The sequence below is a fragment of the Protopterus annectens genome, chromosome 2.part2 (genome assembly GCF_019279795.1).
Source record: "Protopterus annectens isolate FY-2018-M chromosome 2.part2, PAN1.0, whole genome shotgun sequence".
NCBI classification, from domain to species: domain Eukaryota; kingdom Metazoa; phylum Chordata; order Ceratodontiformes; family Protopteridae; genus Protopterus; species Protopterus annectens.
In genome coordinates this window covers 525,269,161-525,290,029 of record NC_056730.1, presented here as the reverse complement: position 1 = coordinate 525,290,029, position 20,869 = coordinate 525,269,161, and the positions used below count along the sequence as shown (strand labels likewise).

Here is a 20,869-nt window from a genome sequence, read left to right as displayed (position 1 = left end):
CAGAGAAGAGCATTGCTGGTTAACATTAAAGACTGAAACAATACAAATTTTATGAACTCTAATCGTACCCTGACATAGGAATGGGGTCCATTCCAGTCATGGTATTAGAAACACAAAAGTCATGGAGAAATTAAACTGAGATAATCCTGTAGCACTTCATTTCAGTGAATACCATGCCTCAAATTCTGAATTATTAAAGTTTTTTGTTGTTTATAAGGTTAGAAATTAGGGTTTGTATTATAATATTTCTGATGTGTTGTCACAAAAAGAGGTGCAGTGTATTTGAAACTTTATATCCAAAGGGACTTAAAAATGAATTGCTCATGAAATATTTATGATGTCAATTGAGGGTTTTTTAATAGCTGTGAATTCTTACTTCATGGGGTGTGTATAATATAAATTAACTTAAACGGAATGTTTTTTGGTCCCCTCGGACCTCATCATTACCTGTCTGGCCCCTAGTGCCACACATCCATGCCAGATCTATCAGCTGCTCTCCTATTCCCCCCCCCCCGACTTGCTCTGGCTTGCTGGGGCTGGTCATGGATCCTAAAGGCATCTTGGGAGCTCAGCTCTTCTATGTTTCTGTTCGGGGGATTTTTTTTGTTTATGCCCTATCCACTTCCTTTCCCCACCCCCACCCCACCCACATGCGAATACATCTGAGGGCATCTCCCCTGTTTGGACCATGCCTTCCCTTAGAGAGTGTATCGAAGAACAACCTCCCACCTAGGACAAGCACTCCCATCCCTTCCCTTCCCTGCCATTCCATCAGTCACACGAGCCACTAATCTAACCCAGGATTGCTGGGCCATAGTCAGGGTTTTATTCCTCTATGTCACCAGAGCAGAAACTTAAACTGAATGTTGATCTTTTTTAGAACCTTAAGAAGACATATGTTGTCAAAGCTCTAGTTTTTTTTTTTTATTCTAATAAGAGTTGCATTTTAAGCTATCTCTGAGTGACCATAGTGTTTTAAATATTAAATTTTAAATCAGGCTTGCATCTGATGATGTGGCCTGTCCTGTTTCCATACTAATAAACCTCTCAGTCAGAGAATACTATGTCCCAAAGTTCTGAAAAAAATCTTACATATTACCACAATTCGTAGATCTCTCCAATTTCTGGCCCATCACCATTCTGTCACTTCTTTCTAAAGTGCTAGAAAAATACATCAAAACCTAACTACTTAACTTTTTCTCTGATAATAAACATCTGTCTTCCACAGAATGAATTTCATCCACATCATAGTACTAGCTCTGCCTTTCTTAACTTCACCGCCTCCATCAATCAAACTAAAAACAACGGTATTTTTAGACCTACCTAAAGCATTCCATACTTCTGCTAAATAGGCTCCCTTCATTAGGGCTATGCCCACCATCTCTCTCTGTCCTAGTTTAACAGCTATCTCACTGGCAGACAGTAGACTGTGAAATGACAAACATGTATTTCCTCCTTTTTAAATGCAGCAGCGGGTATCCCCAAGGGTCTATTAAGGGTCTGTTGTGGGCCCAGTCATTTTCTATATATTGATAAACTACCTCCACAATGCAAGTAAACATGTTTGCATCATCTAGTATTGCAGATGTCTCAACCCTAGTCTGCTGTGCCAAGAATATGGAACAACTGCAACAGATAACCCAAAAATCCCTACTATCTAGTAAAAGGTGGCTCCATGATTCACAGTTGCTCCTAAACCCCCACAAAAATCTAAACTGTTTGTATTTACCCCCAAGCAGTTCTCTTACCAAAAGAATCTTTTCAATATAACCTCTTCCAACTGTAGCAAAAGTGAACTAGTTACGTACACAACACTTCCAGAGATCACAGTTGATGAAAATTTGAAACTTGACTTCCATCTAAAACAAGCATAAAACACCAAAAACTTGGTGTCCTGTATAGGATAAAGCACTACTTTACAGATAACACCAGGAAATCAGTTGTCACAACTTACCTACTCCCCACCCTTCTTTATGGTATTCCTGTGTTACGGCTAGAGTTAGCAGCCATTACTAAGGTGGTGTAGGTAGGTGATGCACTCCTGAGTCTGCTGTTCTTCTGATGAGACATTAAATCAAGGTCCCATCTGCTTGAGTTGGTGGTAGGTCAGGTGGATAATAGATCCTGTGGCACCTATTGAAAAAAGTAAGGGTCCTTTATATACAAAAATAGCTCTTATTTACAAAATATTTATATATTTACAAATATTTACATATATTCAGATATATAAATATACAAATCTATTTACACATATTCATAATTTCCTGTACAGTCATGCTAAATTTTCATCTTTATTAAACCCCCACTCATTTTTCCATAACCACCATCTGATTTTACTCAATACTGTTGCTAAAATCCATTTGCCATTAAACATAATTTAATTTATTCTTTCATTCCATATAACCCATATAACATAACTTTTATCTATTCTTTTAACATATTCTTTACTTCTCTTCTTGTAACATCCACATTTAATCATATCCATGTTTATTTTTATCAGCTTTTTATATCTTCAAAAACATCTCCTTTGCATTGTTTTCCCCATAACTTTTTTACATTTCAAAAACACATGTTCTATAGTTTATTCTTCTTGAGAATGCAAACATATTGTATCAGTTTTATTTTTGTATGGCATATTTCCCTTTTACTGGCAATTTATCTGTTACCAGTCTTCTCAAAAAAATCTTGACATTCTACTTTCTGATTACACCATTTGCTTCTTATTTTTATAGCGTTAATATTTTTTTTTTACCTCTTAGATTTCCCCATGGTTTTACATAGTAATGTTTTATCATTACATTCTTATACCATACTTTTCTATCTTTTTCTATATCATCAGTTTTTATTTTCCACAAAAATATTCTTCTTGGTAACATTTTATTTCTCTCTTTTACTCTTTTTTACCATTCCCAAAAATGTATCATACTTATACATTTGGTTAGCTGACTTTTTGTGTACTTGCAAATAGGGGGAGTATTCACTACTACCTTACACTTCCTGTGATGTTTCTTAATTGAAAGGAAATGATGTGGGGTAATATTTTACTAATTGACTATGTGTGTATTTAAGGAGTTATCAGCCAGCAATTCACTGTTCTGAAGAAGTCTGAGTATTGACGAAAGCGCTTAACTTGTTGTTTCATCATTTTTAAACTGTGACTCTATGTGTATTTGTACTTCATTTTGATCATTGGATTGAGTAAAGAATTTTTTCATTATTCGGGCTGCATCTCATTGGATACCACCCTGCATCTGCTGTTCATTCTAGTTTTTATTCTGCTTACTGAGTTTATATGTATATAGGTTTACTACTAATCACTTATCTTTGTAATTTATCCACTTTTAACACTTTGTACAAATTTAATGAAGCAGCATACACCACTGAGTTAATTAACCCTAAACCTCCTTCTTCTTTATTTAAATACAAAACTCCTCTTTTACTGGGTTTAATCTACAACTCCATATAAATGAAAAATTGCCTGCATTAATTCCTTTTCAAATACTATTGGCAACATAAATACACTTGCTAAGTGTGCTATTTTTTCCATCAGTACTAAATTAATCAAATATGCCTTTTTCCTGAGTAATAATTTATAGGTTTTCCAGAAAAGACATGTTTGCTTTATTTCTTCTGTTGTTTTTCCCCCCGCTAAATTCTACTTACATTTTTATTCCCAAATTTTATACCAAACACAGAAATTTCATTCATTGTAAATATATACCCACAATCTTTACTACATCACCTAAACATTTATTTTTCTCTTTATTTAAAGCCATACATATGATCAATAAACACTCATTTGTGCAAATTATTACTACTTTTATCTAAATTTTGATATACCTCGCCTCCTTCATTTTGTAATTTATTTCATATACTATCACATTCATTACTAATGCAGGGAGTATACACTTCAATGGACATCCCTGTCTTACACCATTCTTCATATGTACCTCTTGGCTTAACCAGTCATTTGAAAGTATTTTTACTTTATTATTACAGTATGCTGACATACATAATTTCCTAACTTTCTTGCTTATATTATATTCTTTCATTATTACTCATAAGATTTCATGTCCAACTGTGTCAAATGCCTTATTAAGGTCTCCTATCATGATTTTTGCTTTTTCTTTTCGGCTCATAATATCATCCACGATTTCTCTATCATTAATAATTTTTGACAGCCCTTCCCTTTTATGCTATCTTCCATAATATTTCCCATTTTAGTTTCAAATCTCTTTTGTATATGTTCATAGACATCTTATAGTGATTATCATTCAATACTATTGGTCTCCAGTTCTTAAGTCTCTTCTATCTTCCTTTTTCCATATGAATTGAAGTATTCCACTACATAATTCTTTATACGTAAAACCTTAATTTAACTATTCATTAATCTTTAAAAAAATATTTTTTGCCAATTCCTTAAAATTTTATACATTTCAAACCTATTCCATTTGAGCCTGCAGTCAAATCTATATTTACTTGTCCTAATATTTTATCTAGCTCATTTAAATAAATCTCCTTTTACAACTCTTTATTCTCTTTTCCTGTTAACTTTTTTTACTTTCCATGTTTTTTCACTACTTTCTTTCTTTCTTTAAACATTTCTTGTACATAATGTACAACACAATTCATAATCTTTTCCCGAGTTCTTTCTATTTCTCCTTTTACATTTTTTATTTCTCCAATTACACCATCATCTTCATTTACTAATCTGCCTAAGTAACTCAATACTTCTCTTTTTCCTTGTAAAAATATCTTTGCTTATATAACAATTCTTGTATTTTTTCTTGAGCTCTTTCATATAATTGTTTCTTTGTCAAAGTACTTTTTGTCATTATGTTCTAAATATTCCAGTGCATCATTATATGTTCTTTTTATATTTTTATTTCTCTACTTTTCTCACATCATATTGCTACTGTAAAAAAATATATATTTTTCCTTAAATATCACCCACCATTCAAACCAGTTTTTTATAAAATGTTCTCATAGTAATATGAACTTTCTATAACTGTATTACTAATCTGTTTACTTCTTCATTCCATGCTTTTTCTTTTATCTTTTTTATTCTTTTGCCTATTTTTATATATTTGTTTTCTTTTATCTCTAGCCATATTACAAGATAAGAAAATCCTGTCTCAACTACTTCCCTTTCTCCTATAACTAAACCTTCTGATACTATAAAACAATCTATTTCAGCTCTATACATACCCCTTTTGTAAGTCCATGAATTTTTTTGTCCCAAAGTTTTAACTTACCACATTTTATAAGTTCTAACATTTTTCTTATCATAGTATCATAGGATCATAGGAGATTACTAGGCTGTCGACCTGGAAGTCATTTCAAGCCTAACCATTTTATCCCAATGTAATACCATAGAAATGTTAGTTAATACCCAAGATTGCATTTAGTAATGACTTCCCATGTCCAGGAGGGTTGTGGGTGCTATTCCTGGTAAGAATTTACAGTGCCCCATTCATTCGTCCAGGTTCCTTTTGAACAATGTCATAGAGGTGCTCTGTTTCACATGAATAGGTAGCCTATTCCAAAAATGTGGCAGTTGCTGGGATATAAATCTGTCCCTCCAGCATGTCCTATTTAAGTCGCAGGCCATATTTAGGTCCCTGGAAAGCGTGGCCATAGTCCAATTTGATTTACAGATATGCAGCAAATTCATTAGGTTTGGGTCTGAGATTGCTCTGTAAGCCAGGCATAAGTCTTCCCTAAGAATTCCATAAGATACAGAGTAAAGTGATTGAGACTTTAGCTGGTCTGTGTATGGCATGTGCTTGAGTTCCTTGATCTTCTTTGTTAGAAAACTCTGAGGTCTTTCTGATTACTGCAGGTGCTTTGTATGGTACATGCCAAACAGGGCATTATACTCAATTATGGGCTGGATTAGTGCCAAGTGTAAAGCTGTTATAAACTGTTTTGCTATCGAGGTGATGCCTTTACTAATCAAGTGTACTATGTAGAAAGCCTTCCTTACTACATTAGACACATGGTGGTTGAAGTTAAGGTCAAGGTTAAATTGTGAACCCAAGTCCCTTACCACTGCATTGGGTACTTAGGATATTGTTGCTGATCTGATAGTGTGAGGGGACATTGTTTATGCTGAAGGATGTTGCATTTTTTTTTTGCATTTTATTTCAGATCATGACTAAAACACCAGTCATTGGTCTGCGTAAGACCCACCTGGAGTAATATAATTTCCTTTCTTTTTATGCTTGCCTCTTAAATCACAGTTAAAATCTGATAAAATAAGCTTTCCCTTTCTTAACAGTTAATAGAAGCATACAGTGCTATAATTCTGTAGACATGCTAATTGCATTTTAAATCTACAAACCTTTAACCTTCCAATTTTTGCTAAAGTTTCATCTAATATTATTACTGTATATCTACTGAATATGGCTATTCCAGAGCATCTCTCATTTCCTAAATTCCAGATTATCTTTCCTCCCCAGAGTTTCTCTGTTTGTAATCTTTCTTCATTTGTTAAAAAGTTTGTGTCTTGTAGTTTAATTTTATATATATGTATGTATATATATATATATATATATATATATATATATATATTATCGCAACCAGATTTTCTTGCTTGTGAAAGTCATGCTGTGTCATGGAAAACAGTTGTATTAAGGTGGAAAGGGGAGTGTAAGCAAGTTACAGCTAATGTGCCACACACAGTATGAGGCAGGGAGAGGAATAACTGTAAATTTGTCAACTCCTGCCTCGCTTGTCACACTTTTGCGGTGAACTCCATTCTGCTGCGCCGCAAGACAGATCCCTGTGAATGCTCATTGCCAATACTCAACTTTTATTTTATTCCTCCATATGATTTTAACGAGCTATTTAACTGCTATTTGGATCGTAGGGAAAACGTGCAAGTTTTAGATGTTTACTTTTTGCATAGAGTATTCCCACTTTTCTGCAGTATCTGAGGGAGAAATTAGGCCAGTTGTCTTGAACTCGTATTTTGCATTCCTTTGCAGTATCAACTACATTCCTGTGGTGTGTGTGTGTGTGTGTGTGTGTGTGTGTGTGTGTGTGTGTGTGTGTGTGTGTGTGTGTGTGTGTGTGTGTGTGTGTGTGTGTGTGTGTGTGTGTGTGTGTGTGTGTGTGTGTGTGTGTGTGTGTATTAGGGGAATCAACTAGCATTTCTCATTGTTTAGTCATCAGATTTAAACTCGGGTTAGTAAAAAAATAGTCATCATTCTTACTATCAGCAGCGACTGCTTGTAAAGGTCTTGCTACTTGTCTGTAAATTTGAAATGTTTATAAATGGCCAGAAGCCTCACTAAAGGTATTTAACTGCCTAAAAATACAATTCCAACACTTCAACAAGCATTACTTATTGTTGATTCGTTGATTTTTCTTTCTGAAAACAAAAGCTGCACAACTGTTGACAGAATGCAAAAGTTGCAAGTGCTGAAAATCTGGTTGCGATAATATGTAAGTACTATATATATATATATATATATATATATATATATATATATATATATAAATATATCACATGTACTATGCCACTCCAAAATTCCTTTTCTTCTTACTATATTCTTAATTCTATTCACATTTACAGAAAGCATTTTAAATTTTTCATTTCCCCTTTTCCTTAGATCCATGTTTTCATAATTTTATAGTTAATTATTGTGTTAGTTTTTTAATAGGCCATTCCAAGCATAACACATTTGTTTCCTAAGGGTGAGAATCAAACTCTGTGTCGTGTCTGAGTCAAACACCTTAACCACTACACCAAGCCCGAAATCTTGGTCAGTATGTATTCTTTTTTATCCATTTCCTTTCTTTTTCTTTTGTACTTATTCCTTTAAATTTTCTGTTTCTTTCTTTTACCCTTTTACCAATCTAATTCTATTTTTCCCTTTTACTACATTGTAGTTTGTCTTTTTCATCACTTATTTCAGAACCTTCCTGTATGCCCTCATTATTTTTTTCTCATCCAGTTTTTTGTTTGTTTCTACTGCTTCTAAAAGTTCTTCTCTTTGCTCTTCTTCTCTTTTTCCTTTTCCTTACCATTATTTTCATTTTTGCCATCTATCCATCCATAAATGTCCAGTTTTGCTACATTTATATCATTTCAGTTCACATTTTTTGCATCATATCCCATTTCCCCACACATATAACATTTTCTTTTGTCACAACTACTTATCAAATGTCCGTCTTTCCCACAATAAGAAATGTTTTTGGTTGTCCCCAGTATAACACCCCTATCCCCCTCCACAATATTACAGTTCCAGCCACCAGTCCATAAACCCTTTTTTGTCATAAACTTTTGCAGTGTCCACTACTTTTTTACATAAAGCTTTCAAATATCCTTTCAAAGTCTCTCTTTCTACCTCTGTTTGGAGTTAAACATAAATCTACTTTTTTGTTTCTCTGTTAAATGCTTTTATCACATAAAGATTCCATGAGTAATAGTCTTTCTTTTTTCATATTCTCCAAGAATTTTTTTGTATTGAAAAACAGTCTGATATAATGTCACAAAATGTCTCTTTGTTAATAAGAATAAATGCTCCTACCTCATGTGCTTTTTACATCCAAAAGAGCTATTAAATTGGCCCACACTTCATACCTGTCCATTTCTTTGTCTCCTTTACTGTGAATCCTTGCCGTGTACTTCCATTTTTAATTTTCTACGACCTTCTTTTCTGCTACTCCACTTTTGCCTTCTTTTACTTTCTCTCCATATGTTTTTCTTTCCATCTCGCCATTAATCTTCAGGATTGTCTCTGCATCCTCCTTTTGTATTTTCTCCATAATGTCCCCCCAGGAAACATCTCCTTAATTTTATGGCTCACTCTGCACCACTATTTCTTTAAGTAAATCATCCTGCAACCCTCCTGACTGAAGGGCTATAATTACACATCCATCATTTGATGAGTTATCTCCATTAAACAGGTTTCTTTGAAACATTTCCTCAGAATCCTGCACATATTCTCCTGTTTCAATATTTGCTTTCTCCTTCATTTCATTCACTACTCCATAACCTCCTTTTCTCTCCATCTGCCTTCTGTTTCTCTGGGCTGTCTCTGTAACTCTACTTCTCCAAAATAGGTCCCATTCACAAAAATGGCAAGTAGCGGAGTTCCCCGATGCCCTGAACAAATTTTCCATTGTAGTTTAAATCGCACATTGAGTCTCCCCTGAAAAAAAAAGGCTACTACCCAAGTGAGATTAACCTGGTCAACAAATGTTAAATAAATAAAAATAAGTAAGTGTGTGTGTGTGTGTGTGTGTGTGTGTGTGTGTGTGTATTACATATAAAATTAACTATGACTGTACATGTACTGGGTTATCAAAACTGCGTACATAAACTGCAGTCACTTTGACTTACTGTATCAAATCTGTAATCTTATGCTAGATTTAATAATCAGTACTTAGTCTAGCATGCCTGTATTTCTACCTTCCACAAATTAATCCTAGCCTAGTATGGTGGGACAAAGGGACAGAGCCCTGACTGTGAACCAAGTGACCAGAGTTCACTTCACATCCTCTGCACTGGAAGAGCCAGTAAATGAGGGAGAGCACTGAAGTGATGTAGCCCGCTCACTCTTTTCCAGGAGGAGGGGGGAGTTGTGCATTATCAGGGAGCACTTGGTGAAGGCCAGAAACTATCCCCATTGCTTAAAGTTGGTGGGCAGATTTGCTTGCTGAAGTGCATCCCTTTGTTATTCTGTCAGCCTGATGTTCATCATGCCAGCCTTCAGTAACTGCAACCCATTTTATGGATGTATTACTGATCATATTAATGTTTAAACATTTCATAATTCATAACTAAAATAGTTACAATCTCATAAATGCATTTTGGTATAATTTCATTCCTCCTAACTTCATCTGTTAAGATGCTTAATATAACCTGTTGTATCTCCAGTGTAGCGAAGACTGAAGAAAAGACACTGACCAGCTGAGCAAAGCAAGGTTGTCAGAATGCACACAGAAATGAAACTAGCGTACTTTGTTTTTCAAAACTTTTTCAGATAAAAACAATAGAAAAGATAGCATGTGATTTTAAGATTTAAACAACAACCTATTCAGGTAATGTGTCATACAACCAGAAGCAGCATGGTTTAAAGTGAAAAGGATCATAGTAATGATGTAAATGCCAAAATTAGAATTCAGCATCAGCAAGGCACCTCATGTTATTTCAGATTTATTACTAGCAAGCAAACTGGATGCCTTATAATAATAATAATAATAATAATAATAATAATAATAATAATAGTATTCAAATACGGCAAGTTCTGTACGATACTGTTGGTTAAATCTAGTGCAGAAGAATGGTAACAAACACATCTGCAACAGGTGTGTTAGGCACTTGCATGAACTCTTTAAATGCGTTTGGATGCTCTTTATCTGGCTGAGGTGTTTTACATGTATATGTTCTATTCTTCTGTTTTAAATGGCATTGTATTTGACAACAACATTCTGAGCCACATGTTTAGACCTTCACTTCTGATGTCTGTCATTATAGTAGCTGACAGCAAAGATCCCTTCTTTTTTTTTTGACCTTTGGTCCTTGGTTCTGAATTTTACTTTCCATCAAAAGAACAGCACAATTTAGCATACTTTGAGCATTCTATCAACATTAAAATTATGTTTTGAGTAAAACATTGCTGCAACATTATTATTCTACTCAGCTGTTTATTCCCTTTTGTACAATGCAGGTCTTCCAAAGGGAACCACTGATGAAGGATTTGAAATCACTTATTCCACAAATCATCTGGGACCCTTCCTACTTACAAACCTTTTATTGGGTAAGAGATGCAGCTACTCCTTTACCAACCAAAAGAAATAGAAGCTCTTTTTTGACAGATTTATTTTTGGGGTATGTGTTGCAAAATACTGTACAAATATCAAACTGCATTGACAATCTATTTGAAAAATAATATATATAGTACATAGTGTGCTTCTTTAGAGCTACAGAAACTGAAAACTTTGTGAATCATTTTGAAAATTTCCATCTTTAAAAATTATGGAATCAAACTAACAGACTCAATCAGTGTCTCCTGCCCCACTTTCCAAATACATTTTCTTTTCATTCTTTCCAACCCTCAATCTCTCCCCCATCAGACATAGGTTCATAGGTAGGTACTAGGCTATTGGCCCTAGGGCCTATATAAGCCTAGCCAAATACCCTGGCTTTTGCCAACCAAGAAAATTATTTTCCTGTACCCCTGTCAAGCAGAGACACGGAAGTGATCCCCGGGGTGAATTTCCTATCTCCCATCCAGTCATCAATATTTTTCTTGAAGAGTGCTAATGAGGAGCTTTGTTTGATATAGATAGGTAGTTTGTTCCAGAGTATGGGAAGTCTCTGGGATAGGAATCTATCCCTCCAGTATGTTCTGTTTATTGTGGTGACAAGGTTTAGGTCCCTAGAGCGTGTACCTCAGAGGGATTGGGATTTCTTTATGTGGAGCATGTCCAACAGCTCTGGGTTTGACATAGCTTTGTATGTTAGGCAGAGATCACCTCTGAGTAGGCGATATGCGATGGAGTAAAGCTGGAGTTTTTTGAGACGGTCTGAGTAAGGCATCTGATTGAGGCCAGTAATCCTCTTTGTGAGGTATTTCTGTGGCCTTTCCAGTTGTTGTAGATGTCTTGTGAGGTACATACCAAAAGGGGCATTGTACTCTATAATGGGTCTAATGAGTGATTAGTAGAGGGGAACAATGACCTCTTTTTTCCTGGATGAGAAATCTTTTGTGATGAGGTGTGCCACGTAGAAGGATTTCCTGACTACTGTGGCGATGTGATTATCAAAGGAGAGACTACTGTCTACCTGTGTCCCAAGGTATCTTATCACACTTTTGGCGTTAAGTAGACAACCGCCTATGTGGTAGTTCATGGGTACAGAGTTTTTACCAAAAGGGATGACAATGCACTTTTTGGCATTGAGCTTGAGGCCATGGCTTTGACACCAGGCATCTGTCTCAGTGAGGCCCCACATCGTTAGGAGTTTTGATTATGGCTCCTAGTTTGCAGTCATCTGCAAACTTTGTTAGCCAAAGACCTTCTGTGTTAGCCTGTACTTCAGAGAAGTAGATACCAAACAGGAGAGGACCTAGGACTGAACCCTGTGGTACTCCACTTGTCACTGGTCTGAAGTTGGATTTAGAGTCTGCTACTTTCACAGTGTGGGTTCTATCAGTGAGCCAGTTGGCAACCCATCTTGTGGCTTAGGGATTCATACCTATTTTGGTGAGTTTGTCTATAATGCCTGAGTGGGGGATAGTGTCGAAAGCCTTGGCGAGATCTAGATAGGCTGTGCGAACCACCTTACCCTCATCTACAGCTTTGGTGACCGCTGCAAAGAAGTCTATCAGGTTTAGGAGACATGATCTGCCTTTTACAAACCAGAACTGGGTAGGGTCCAGAGTTTGGAGATTACCAATGTCATTGTTTATAAGTTCCATGATGATACGCTCCATAGCCTTGCAAACCAGGCTCGTCAGGCTAATGGGGCGGTAGTTCCCAGGGTCCATGGTGACTCCCCCTTTGTGGAGTGGGATAACCGTTGTTGTGCACCATTCAGTGGGCACAAAGCCTGAGGTGAAGCTATGATTGAACATGGTACTTAGGTGGGGTGCCAGTTCATTCTGTAGTTCATGTAGAATGCAGCCTGGGATGTTGTCAGGTCCCATGGATGTTGTGTTCTTGGCTTTGGAGAGTGTGTTTTTTACCTGTGCAGCCGTGATTACAGGTACTTTGCATTCTTCCGGGATAGAGATGGGCCCTTTAGGGGATGAGAGAGGGGTAAAGTTAGCACTGAACCTATCTGACAGGATGTTGGCAATATCAGTTGGTTCTGTATATTTAGTGCCATTGTGCTGTAACTCAGAGCAGATCTGAGTGTTGCCATTGAGATTCTTGACATAGCTATAGAATGCTTTGTGGTTGTCTTTAGAATCAGTGGCGATTTTGTTTTTGTAACTAGCTTTGGAGGATTTTATGAGGGATCTCTTCTTCTTATGGAGGCTGACCATGGAGTTCCTCCAATCATGGGATTTTACTCTTTTTTGCAACAGTTTCTTTCTTCTGTTGTAGAGTTTGTTTATAGCAGGGGACCACCAGATTTGCTTCCTTTTTTTGGAGGATAGCATTTTGGTTCTGTTAGGGATTGCATGATCCATGCACTCGTGTAAGTGCTTATAAAGTGCAATTGTATAGGATTCAGCAGTCGTATCTCTATTGTTCTTCAGCATGGGTGTCGTGAAGTTTGCCACTTCTGTCTTAAGAAGCGTGAAGTTGGCTTTGGAGAAATTTTTTATGGTGGTTTCCGTAATGTGGGGTGGGGGAGGGATGTGTATGTCTAGGGTGATTTGCTTGTGGTCGGATCTGACCAAAAAGGAATTGACCTCTGGTGTGGAACACCGGTTGCCCATGTTGGTAATGACCAGGTCTAGGATATTGCTGCCCCTGGCGGGGGTGTGGATAAGCTGATCCAAAGCATTGGAATTTATGAATTCCACAAAATGTTGAGCACAAGAGTTGGTATATGAGGAGTTTTCCCAGTTAATGGTGGGGTAGTTGAAATTGCACATTATTAGGGTGTTAGGTTGTACCCTAATATTTTCCAGTGTATCAAGAAATGAGGAGTGGGAATCCTGGGGCATGGTGGGGGATCTGTAGCAATCTACAATTTGCATTGCAGTCTTACCCAGTAATGACTCCTGCAGTTCATACAGAATTACATGGATTGGTAGCATATCTAAATGTGATTGTAAATTATTTTTTATAAGACCCGTTGCTCCTACTACACTATTGGAACTGTCTGGGTATCTTTCTTCCACATTGCTCTCGCTTCTGCATGCAGATCCTGGTATTTTATGACTTTGTCTTTCTCTGTACACAAGACACTATAGTCACTGGGTGTGACAATTTCAATGATCAGTGCTACTTTTGTCTTTTCTTGGACCACTATATCCAGTTTTCTAGCATCTATCTTTTGAACTGTTGGTAATGGGTGATCCCATGTGATATAAACTTCATCATTTTCTATGCTGCCTTGTGGCTTGTTTCCAGTGTTTTTCAGCCATTTTGATACCATAATGTTTGCACAATCCCCAGTGCAACAGTCTCGTCGCATTATTATGCCTTTCAGTATACAGTCCTTCTGCCATTAGTGTGTTGCAACCAGCAACAAGGTGTGTGACTGTTTCTAATTTGGTTGTACAAAACCTACATTTGTTTCTCCCACATGTTCAATGGACTTTGGAAACCAGCGTGTATGTAGCCCACTATCCTGGGCTACCAATATTAACCTTTCATTTTTTGGTTTGAATTCGCCTCTCCTTAACCATTCCTGCATTCATTCTTGATCAACATGAGGCTCTTCCATACGTTTTCTATAGTTGCAACTATATTTATGTTTCTTCCACATTTTTTGCCTTCTCATCTGGTCCTTCACCTTATATTCTTTCTTTTGTTTTTTTGGCACATTCAGTTGCTGCCTGGTTTTTATCTACTTCTGGTTTGATTTCCATTCTTGCTTGACGTTGATATGTTTATACTAAATTATGCAGAGAAGTCATCTTAGATTTATTCTCCTCATGTTTCAAAACTTTCACTGCATATAGATTTTGTGAGGTCAGTAGATATGTGTGGAGTCCCACAATTGCAGATCTATACATGTAATCAATTTCAAGGAGGCCCATCCCTCCTTCGGAACGGGGAATATACAATCTTGGTATACATTGATTTTTATAAATCATTTGGTGAGCATGAAGCATCCTTCTTGTTTTAATATCTAATCTATCCAGCACTTTTTTGGGGCCAGTCAGTAACTCCAAAACTGTACGTTAGGACAGGAAGAGCAAACTGATTTATAGCTTGGATCTTGTTCCTAGATGTCAGTGTTGTTCTCAGGATTAATTTAAGTCTTCTAACTTATTCCTTACTGAGTTTTATTCACATTTGTTCATGTTTTATTGCTGATCCCTCATAAATTCCCAAGTATTTATACACTCCCTCTTGCTCAAGTTCTTTTATATCACATTCTTGTCCCAAACTGATGTTTTCCTAGTGTTGCAGTTTTCCTTTTTTAAAGGTTGCTTTTGCACATTTATCAGGACCAAATGACATTCTAATATCATCTGAAAAAGTTTTGACAACCTGCAGCTGTGCTTTCGGTTCCTCATCTGATGAGCTATACTGTTTTAAATCATTGACAAAGAGAAGATGAGAAGTCATTAGACTTTGTTGTTTTCTAGGAGCCAAATTGTAGTCATGGCCTAAGCTGTTAAGTAAACAGCTTAATGGATTAATGGTAAGGCAGAATAGCAACGGTGACAGAGAGTCACCCTGGAATATCCCCCTTAGAATTTTTATCCCTAGGAAATAATCTGTCCTTTATCATGGCTTAATTGCAAAGTGGTCTGCCATTGTTTCATGGTTAATGTAATGTAGTCAATCAGTGAGGGTGTATCTTTTACATTTTTAAGCACTCTTTTATCCATGAATGTGGGATACTATCAAATGCTTTTTGTAGTCAATCCATGCCATTCTTAGATTCTTCCCCTTTTTACAGTTCTCTACTATAACTTTATTTAACAACAAATGATCCTTTGTTCCATATGACTTTCTTTTATTGCCATTTTGTTCTACTGCCATAATTGAGTTTTCTTCTAAATGACTATAGACTCTGTCAACATCATTTCCCATGTATAGTTTATACGTCGTCGGAAGGCAAGTTATTGGTCTATAATTTTTAGGGTAGCTTGCAGGTAGAGCATTGTTTTGCCTGTTGTTAGCCAGTGTAGTGTTTGTTCAGGGTGCGCATATAAATAGTTGTTACTCATGGCTAAATCCTTGTGCAAAGATGTTAATACTTTTATCCAAAAGTTAGGTACTGCATCTGGGCCTGGGGGTTTCCTTTTAGAGGCTTTTCTTACCTTTGTTTCAATCTCTCTGGTGTTATTTCATCCCATTTCATATCCTGTACCTTTAAACTTCTTATTCTTTCTTTTACTTCTTCTATCCATGTAGCATCTTTGTTATGTTCCACAGGATCTTCCTAGATACTTCTCCAAAATGTATCTCCTTCCTCTTTTTTGGCGGTCTTTCAATTCCTTATACCTTATTTCCCAATTCTCTATAAAACTTTTTTGGGTCATCAGTAAATTGCTTATTTTGCACTTTTCCCTTATATGTGTCTGTGTATTTAAGTTTTTCTGCCTGTGCTGAAATGCCAAACAATAGGGGTCCAGGACAGATCTCTGCGGGACACCACTAGTGACAGGTCTGCTGTTGGAGGTAATGGCACCTATTTTGACCCTGTGGGTCCTATCAGTGAGCCAGTTGGCCACCTACCTGATGAGATAGGGATTTACGCCAAGTTGTGTTAGCTTTTCGATGATGCCCGAGTGGGGGATTGTGTCAAAGGCTTTGGCCAAGTCAAGGTAAGCTCTATGTAGTGACTTTCCCTCATCCAGTCCCTTAGTGACAGTCAAAAAAGTCAACCAGATTCAACAGGCAAGTTCTGCCCTTGACAAATCCAAACTGGGTAGGGTCAAGTGCTTGGAGATTGCCTGTGTCCTTGTTTATGAGGTCCATAATAATACACTCCATGGCCTTACAGTTAAGACTTGTCAAGCTAATGGGGTGATAGTTTCCAGGGTCAGTAGTGGCACCACCTTTGTGCAAAAGGATGACAAAGCCTGTACTTAGGTTATGGTTGAATAGGGTGCTCAATGGCAAAGCTAGTTCTTGCTGGAGATGTTGCAGAAAACAGGCTGGAATACTCTCAGGTCCCATGGAAGCTGTATTCTTTGCCTTGGATAGGGCCTTTAACACTTGATCTATGGAGATATGAGGTGCAGGAAAAGTATCAGGGATGTTAAATGGGCCTTTGGGGGGATGGGGTGGTGAAGTTTGTGCTGAACCTATCTGCTAGCAGGTTGGCTAAGTCAAAAGGATCAATGTAAGTGGTACCGTTAAGAACTAATTCAGAACAAACCTGAGCTTTGCCATTGAGGTTTATGATGTAATTGAAAAAAGGCTTTGTCATTAGCCTTTGTTTTGGAGGCTAGCTTCAATTCATAATTGGCTTTGGAGGCTTTCACTAGTGATCTAATTTGCTTGTTGAGGCTAAGGAGGGTGTTTTTCCAGTTGGGAATTTGGGCCGTTTTACCCTAGGACAACAGTTTCTTCCCTTTGTTGTAAAGCCTGTTGATAGAGGATGTCCACCACATAGGTTTGTGTTTCCTTGAGGAGCAGGTTTTAGTTCTGTTGGGTATGGCTGAGTCCATGCAGTTCTACAGGTGCTTGGCATACTGTTCAACATATTTGTCTTCCTCCTCCGAGGGGGATGGTAGTGTGAAGCTACCGATACCCTCCCTTAGAAGGTAATTTTTTGAGAAGTTTTTAGCCTGGTTACAGCTGGGGTGGGTGGGGGTTGGATGGGATAGACACCTCGAATGAGAAAGACCGATGGTCTGATCTCACCAGGGAAGAACTTACTACAGGGGTGGTGCAGCAGTCGCCCATGTTGGTGAGAATCATGTCTAGAATGCTACAGTATGTCCCCTAGTGGGGGATGAGACAAGCTGGTCTAGTGCTTTAGAACTAATGAAGTAAAGGAATGGTTGGGTGAGTGCATTAGAGCAGGAATAGTTCACCCATTTTATGGTGGGGTAGTTGAAGTCACCAAGGATCAGGGTATTAGGGAGTACCTTGGTGGACTCAAGTAGGTCCAGGTAGGAGGAGTGTGAGTCCTGAGTCATGAAGAGGGGTCTATAGCTGGCTGTAACTTGGATGGGTGTCTTGCCAATTGTCAGTTGCACCTGGAGAAGTTCTAGTGCATCATGCTGGCAAAACAGTCTGGAGGTGTGCTTGTCTTTAACGAAAATAGAAACTCCACCACCCTTAGTCTCCCCGACCTCATTTTGGGGTCGGAATGTGTGGAATGAGGTATAGCCTGGTGAGGCAGGGGTTCTCTCTGCAGCCTTGAACCAAGTTTCCATGACTACACAGATGTCAGCATCTTCCAGTACTAGGAGAGCCTCCAGTGAGTGAGTGCATTTTCAGGTTAAGGTTCCTAGTGTTAAGCTAGTGTTAAGCAGCATAACCTTCAATTTGTTTTTTGACAAATTGTTTATGTTGGAAGATTTGTCTGTGGGACATTGCCTAAAAAAGGCACAATGGGGAGGCAAGAGTTGTGGCCAGAATCCTGAATCCCAGGGGTAACAAGTGGAGGCCATCTCTCACAAAGCATCGAGGCCTGTCAACCATGTCATCATGGATGACTGTTTTGGATGTAGAAGACATTTACTTGGGTGTTAATTGAGCCAAACATTAGGATTTTCTGCCTATGGTGGAAACATAATGATTAAATATGAGAGAATTGTCCACATAAGTACCCAGATTTGTTATGATCTTTTTGTGAATGAAGAGGTGTAGATGAGGTGAAAACAGCTTTTTGTGCTGAATGCCACTAAGATGGACTTTTTTTGTATTTCACTTGAGATCTTTCTCAGTACATCAGGTATGTGCATATTACTGCCCTTGCTGGAACTATTCACTATCGGTGGATAAGCAGATAATGATGGCCATCTTGCTGTCATCAGAAAATGTGGTCAGCCAGACTTTTGGGATACTGGCTTAGATGTCTGTGAAATAAATGCCGAACAGGAGAGGGCCCAGCATTGATCACTGCATTTTGATAACTGCTTAAAATGTCAGAATTCATAATGCCGACTCCAAAAATGTAGAGCTAGACTGAACAAAAACGCAACCTTGCATATACCAAGTCTGAAATATTTCCTTTTCTCTGAGGTATGGTGATTTTGATTTATATAAGTTTGGGGTGTGGGGAGCTTACCTGTTAGTTTCTTTTTTCTTTTTATGGTGTTTCTAGACTTGGCATTTTGAGTACTGGCTTTGCAATAGGGAGCCCTGTAGTGCTCAATTATAATAATTACATTTTTAGGTTTGGAGAGGATACCATCAACATTCACAACTTGGGATTTTATGGATAACCAGTTTACAATCCAGTGGACATTATGGGAGTTTACATTACATTTGTCTAAATTTTCAGTAATGGCTATATTAAGATAAAGATCATGTGTGGAATGACCTCTCTCCACAACCTTTGTAACCTTTTCAGAGAAGCTCTCTAGATTCAGCAGACAGGATCTGCCCTTCACAAAACCAAAGTGATTCAAGTCCAGTCAGTTAATTGCCAGTGTCTGCATAAATGAGTTCTGCTGATACATTCCCTAACTTTGCATGTAAGGCTCAGGATGTTGAAGGGTTATGACTACCCAGGTGTATAGAATGACCTCTCATTCTTCATAGGTTCATAGCTAAGTATTAGTCCACTACACTAACTGCTCATCTTGGCCATTTTAAGTCTAGCCAACTTCCCAAAGGTGAGAATTAGATATTGTACCCTGTGTCTTTGAGGTAAACACCTTAACCATTATGCCAGTCTTCCTTATATAAATAGTTACAGTGGCTGTTCTCCAGACATAAGGCACAAACCCTGTGAATAGGCTGAGGTTGAACAGTTTAAGTAGAGATTCAGGTAGTGAATACATGACACTGTTGAGAATGTATCCTGATATTTTGTGTGGTACCAGGAAGTATTATTTTTTAGCATTTGACTAGGCTTCTATGATTTATTCCAAAGTGATTCCAGGAGAAGCTAAATTTCCAAGAATACTGGAAACAGCAATGTGGGTAGGAGGGGTAAAGTTACAGCTTAATTTGTCTGTTTATAGATTGGTTATATCCTTGAGATTTAAATTTGGGATATTATTATAAAAGAGCTTGTTGCATTGCTTAATTTCCTAACATAAATGAAGAGGGATTTGTTGTTTCCTTTGGTATCTCTACAAACTTAAGCTTGTGCTCTGCTTTACATTTCTAATAGTGCTCTTAAATTCATTGATGACATGTTTCAGAGTGGTCCTAAGATAGATAATTTCTTACAACTTTTAATTATTTTTCTTCTTTTGAAAGAATAAAAGCAGGCAGAGGCAAGGCTCCAGTTTCTTCAGCTGATTTATTACAAGACACACAAGCGCTTTCACCACAAGGCTTCTTCAGGTGTATAAAAAGCAGCATTCAACACACCCATTCTTATATTAAGCATTAGCTAGTCACATGATTAAAAAGAGAAAACTCTTAAAGGCACAAAGAACAATTGTATTCAGCCCCCAGTAAAATGCATAGTAAAATATACAAAAACTTCATTACAAAAAACACATTTCATAAAAGCAATATTGCAAAAAATACATATTACAAATACACGTAAACCACATAAATGTAACAAATTCTACCTACGTAATGGTCTATTTTTCAGGATGGGTCTCAATGGTACATGGTCATTAAGACCATGTCCTGTGTTAGCTCTTAATCTCACAATCCATTTAGCCTCCAGTTTCTCAGTTTGAACTCTGGTGTCACCACTCCTCAAGTTCTCATAACATTTACCTAATACCATAAATGTAAAGGTGTGTTGATCATTCATTTCTTTAATGTGTTTTGCTAAAGCATTGAACACACTACCCTTCTTAATATGGTATAGGTGTTCCCTGATCCTATCCCTTAATAGTCTATCTATCTTTCCCACGTAGAATTTACTGCATACTTTGCAAGTAGCAAGGTAAACCACATGTGAAGTATCACACCTTGCACTGGTTCTTAGTGTACAAGTTACACCAGTGTCTGGATGCAGAAACTCCATATCTTGATTTATAAATTTACAGAACTGGCACCTAGTGCACGGTTTAGTCCCTGGTGTATCCTCAGTCCTGATTTGGTCTCTGGGATTGCAAAGTCGTCGCCTTAGCAACTTCTTGTTTTTAAAAGTGAACTGTGAATGTGTTCCTATCAGGTTGCTAACTTG

General features: G+C 37.4%; 1 protein-coding gene across 1 annotated transcript in view; it reads left to right on the top strand.

Moving 5' to 3' along the window:
- Nucleotides 1-20,869, top strand: part of LOC122795699 (retinol dehydrogenase 11-like) — a 429,761-nt gene that overhangs the window by 198,541 nt on the left and 210,351 nt on the right. Inside the window, exon 3 of the mRNA XM_044063998.1 lies at nt 10,683-10,772. Within this exon, the coding sequence (XP_043919933.1) occupies nt 10,683-10,772 (90 nt within the window). The remainder of the gene's footprint in view (nt 1-10,682; nt 10,773-20,869) is intronic.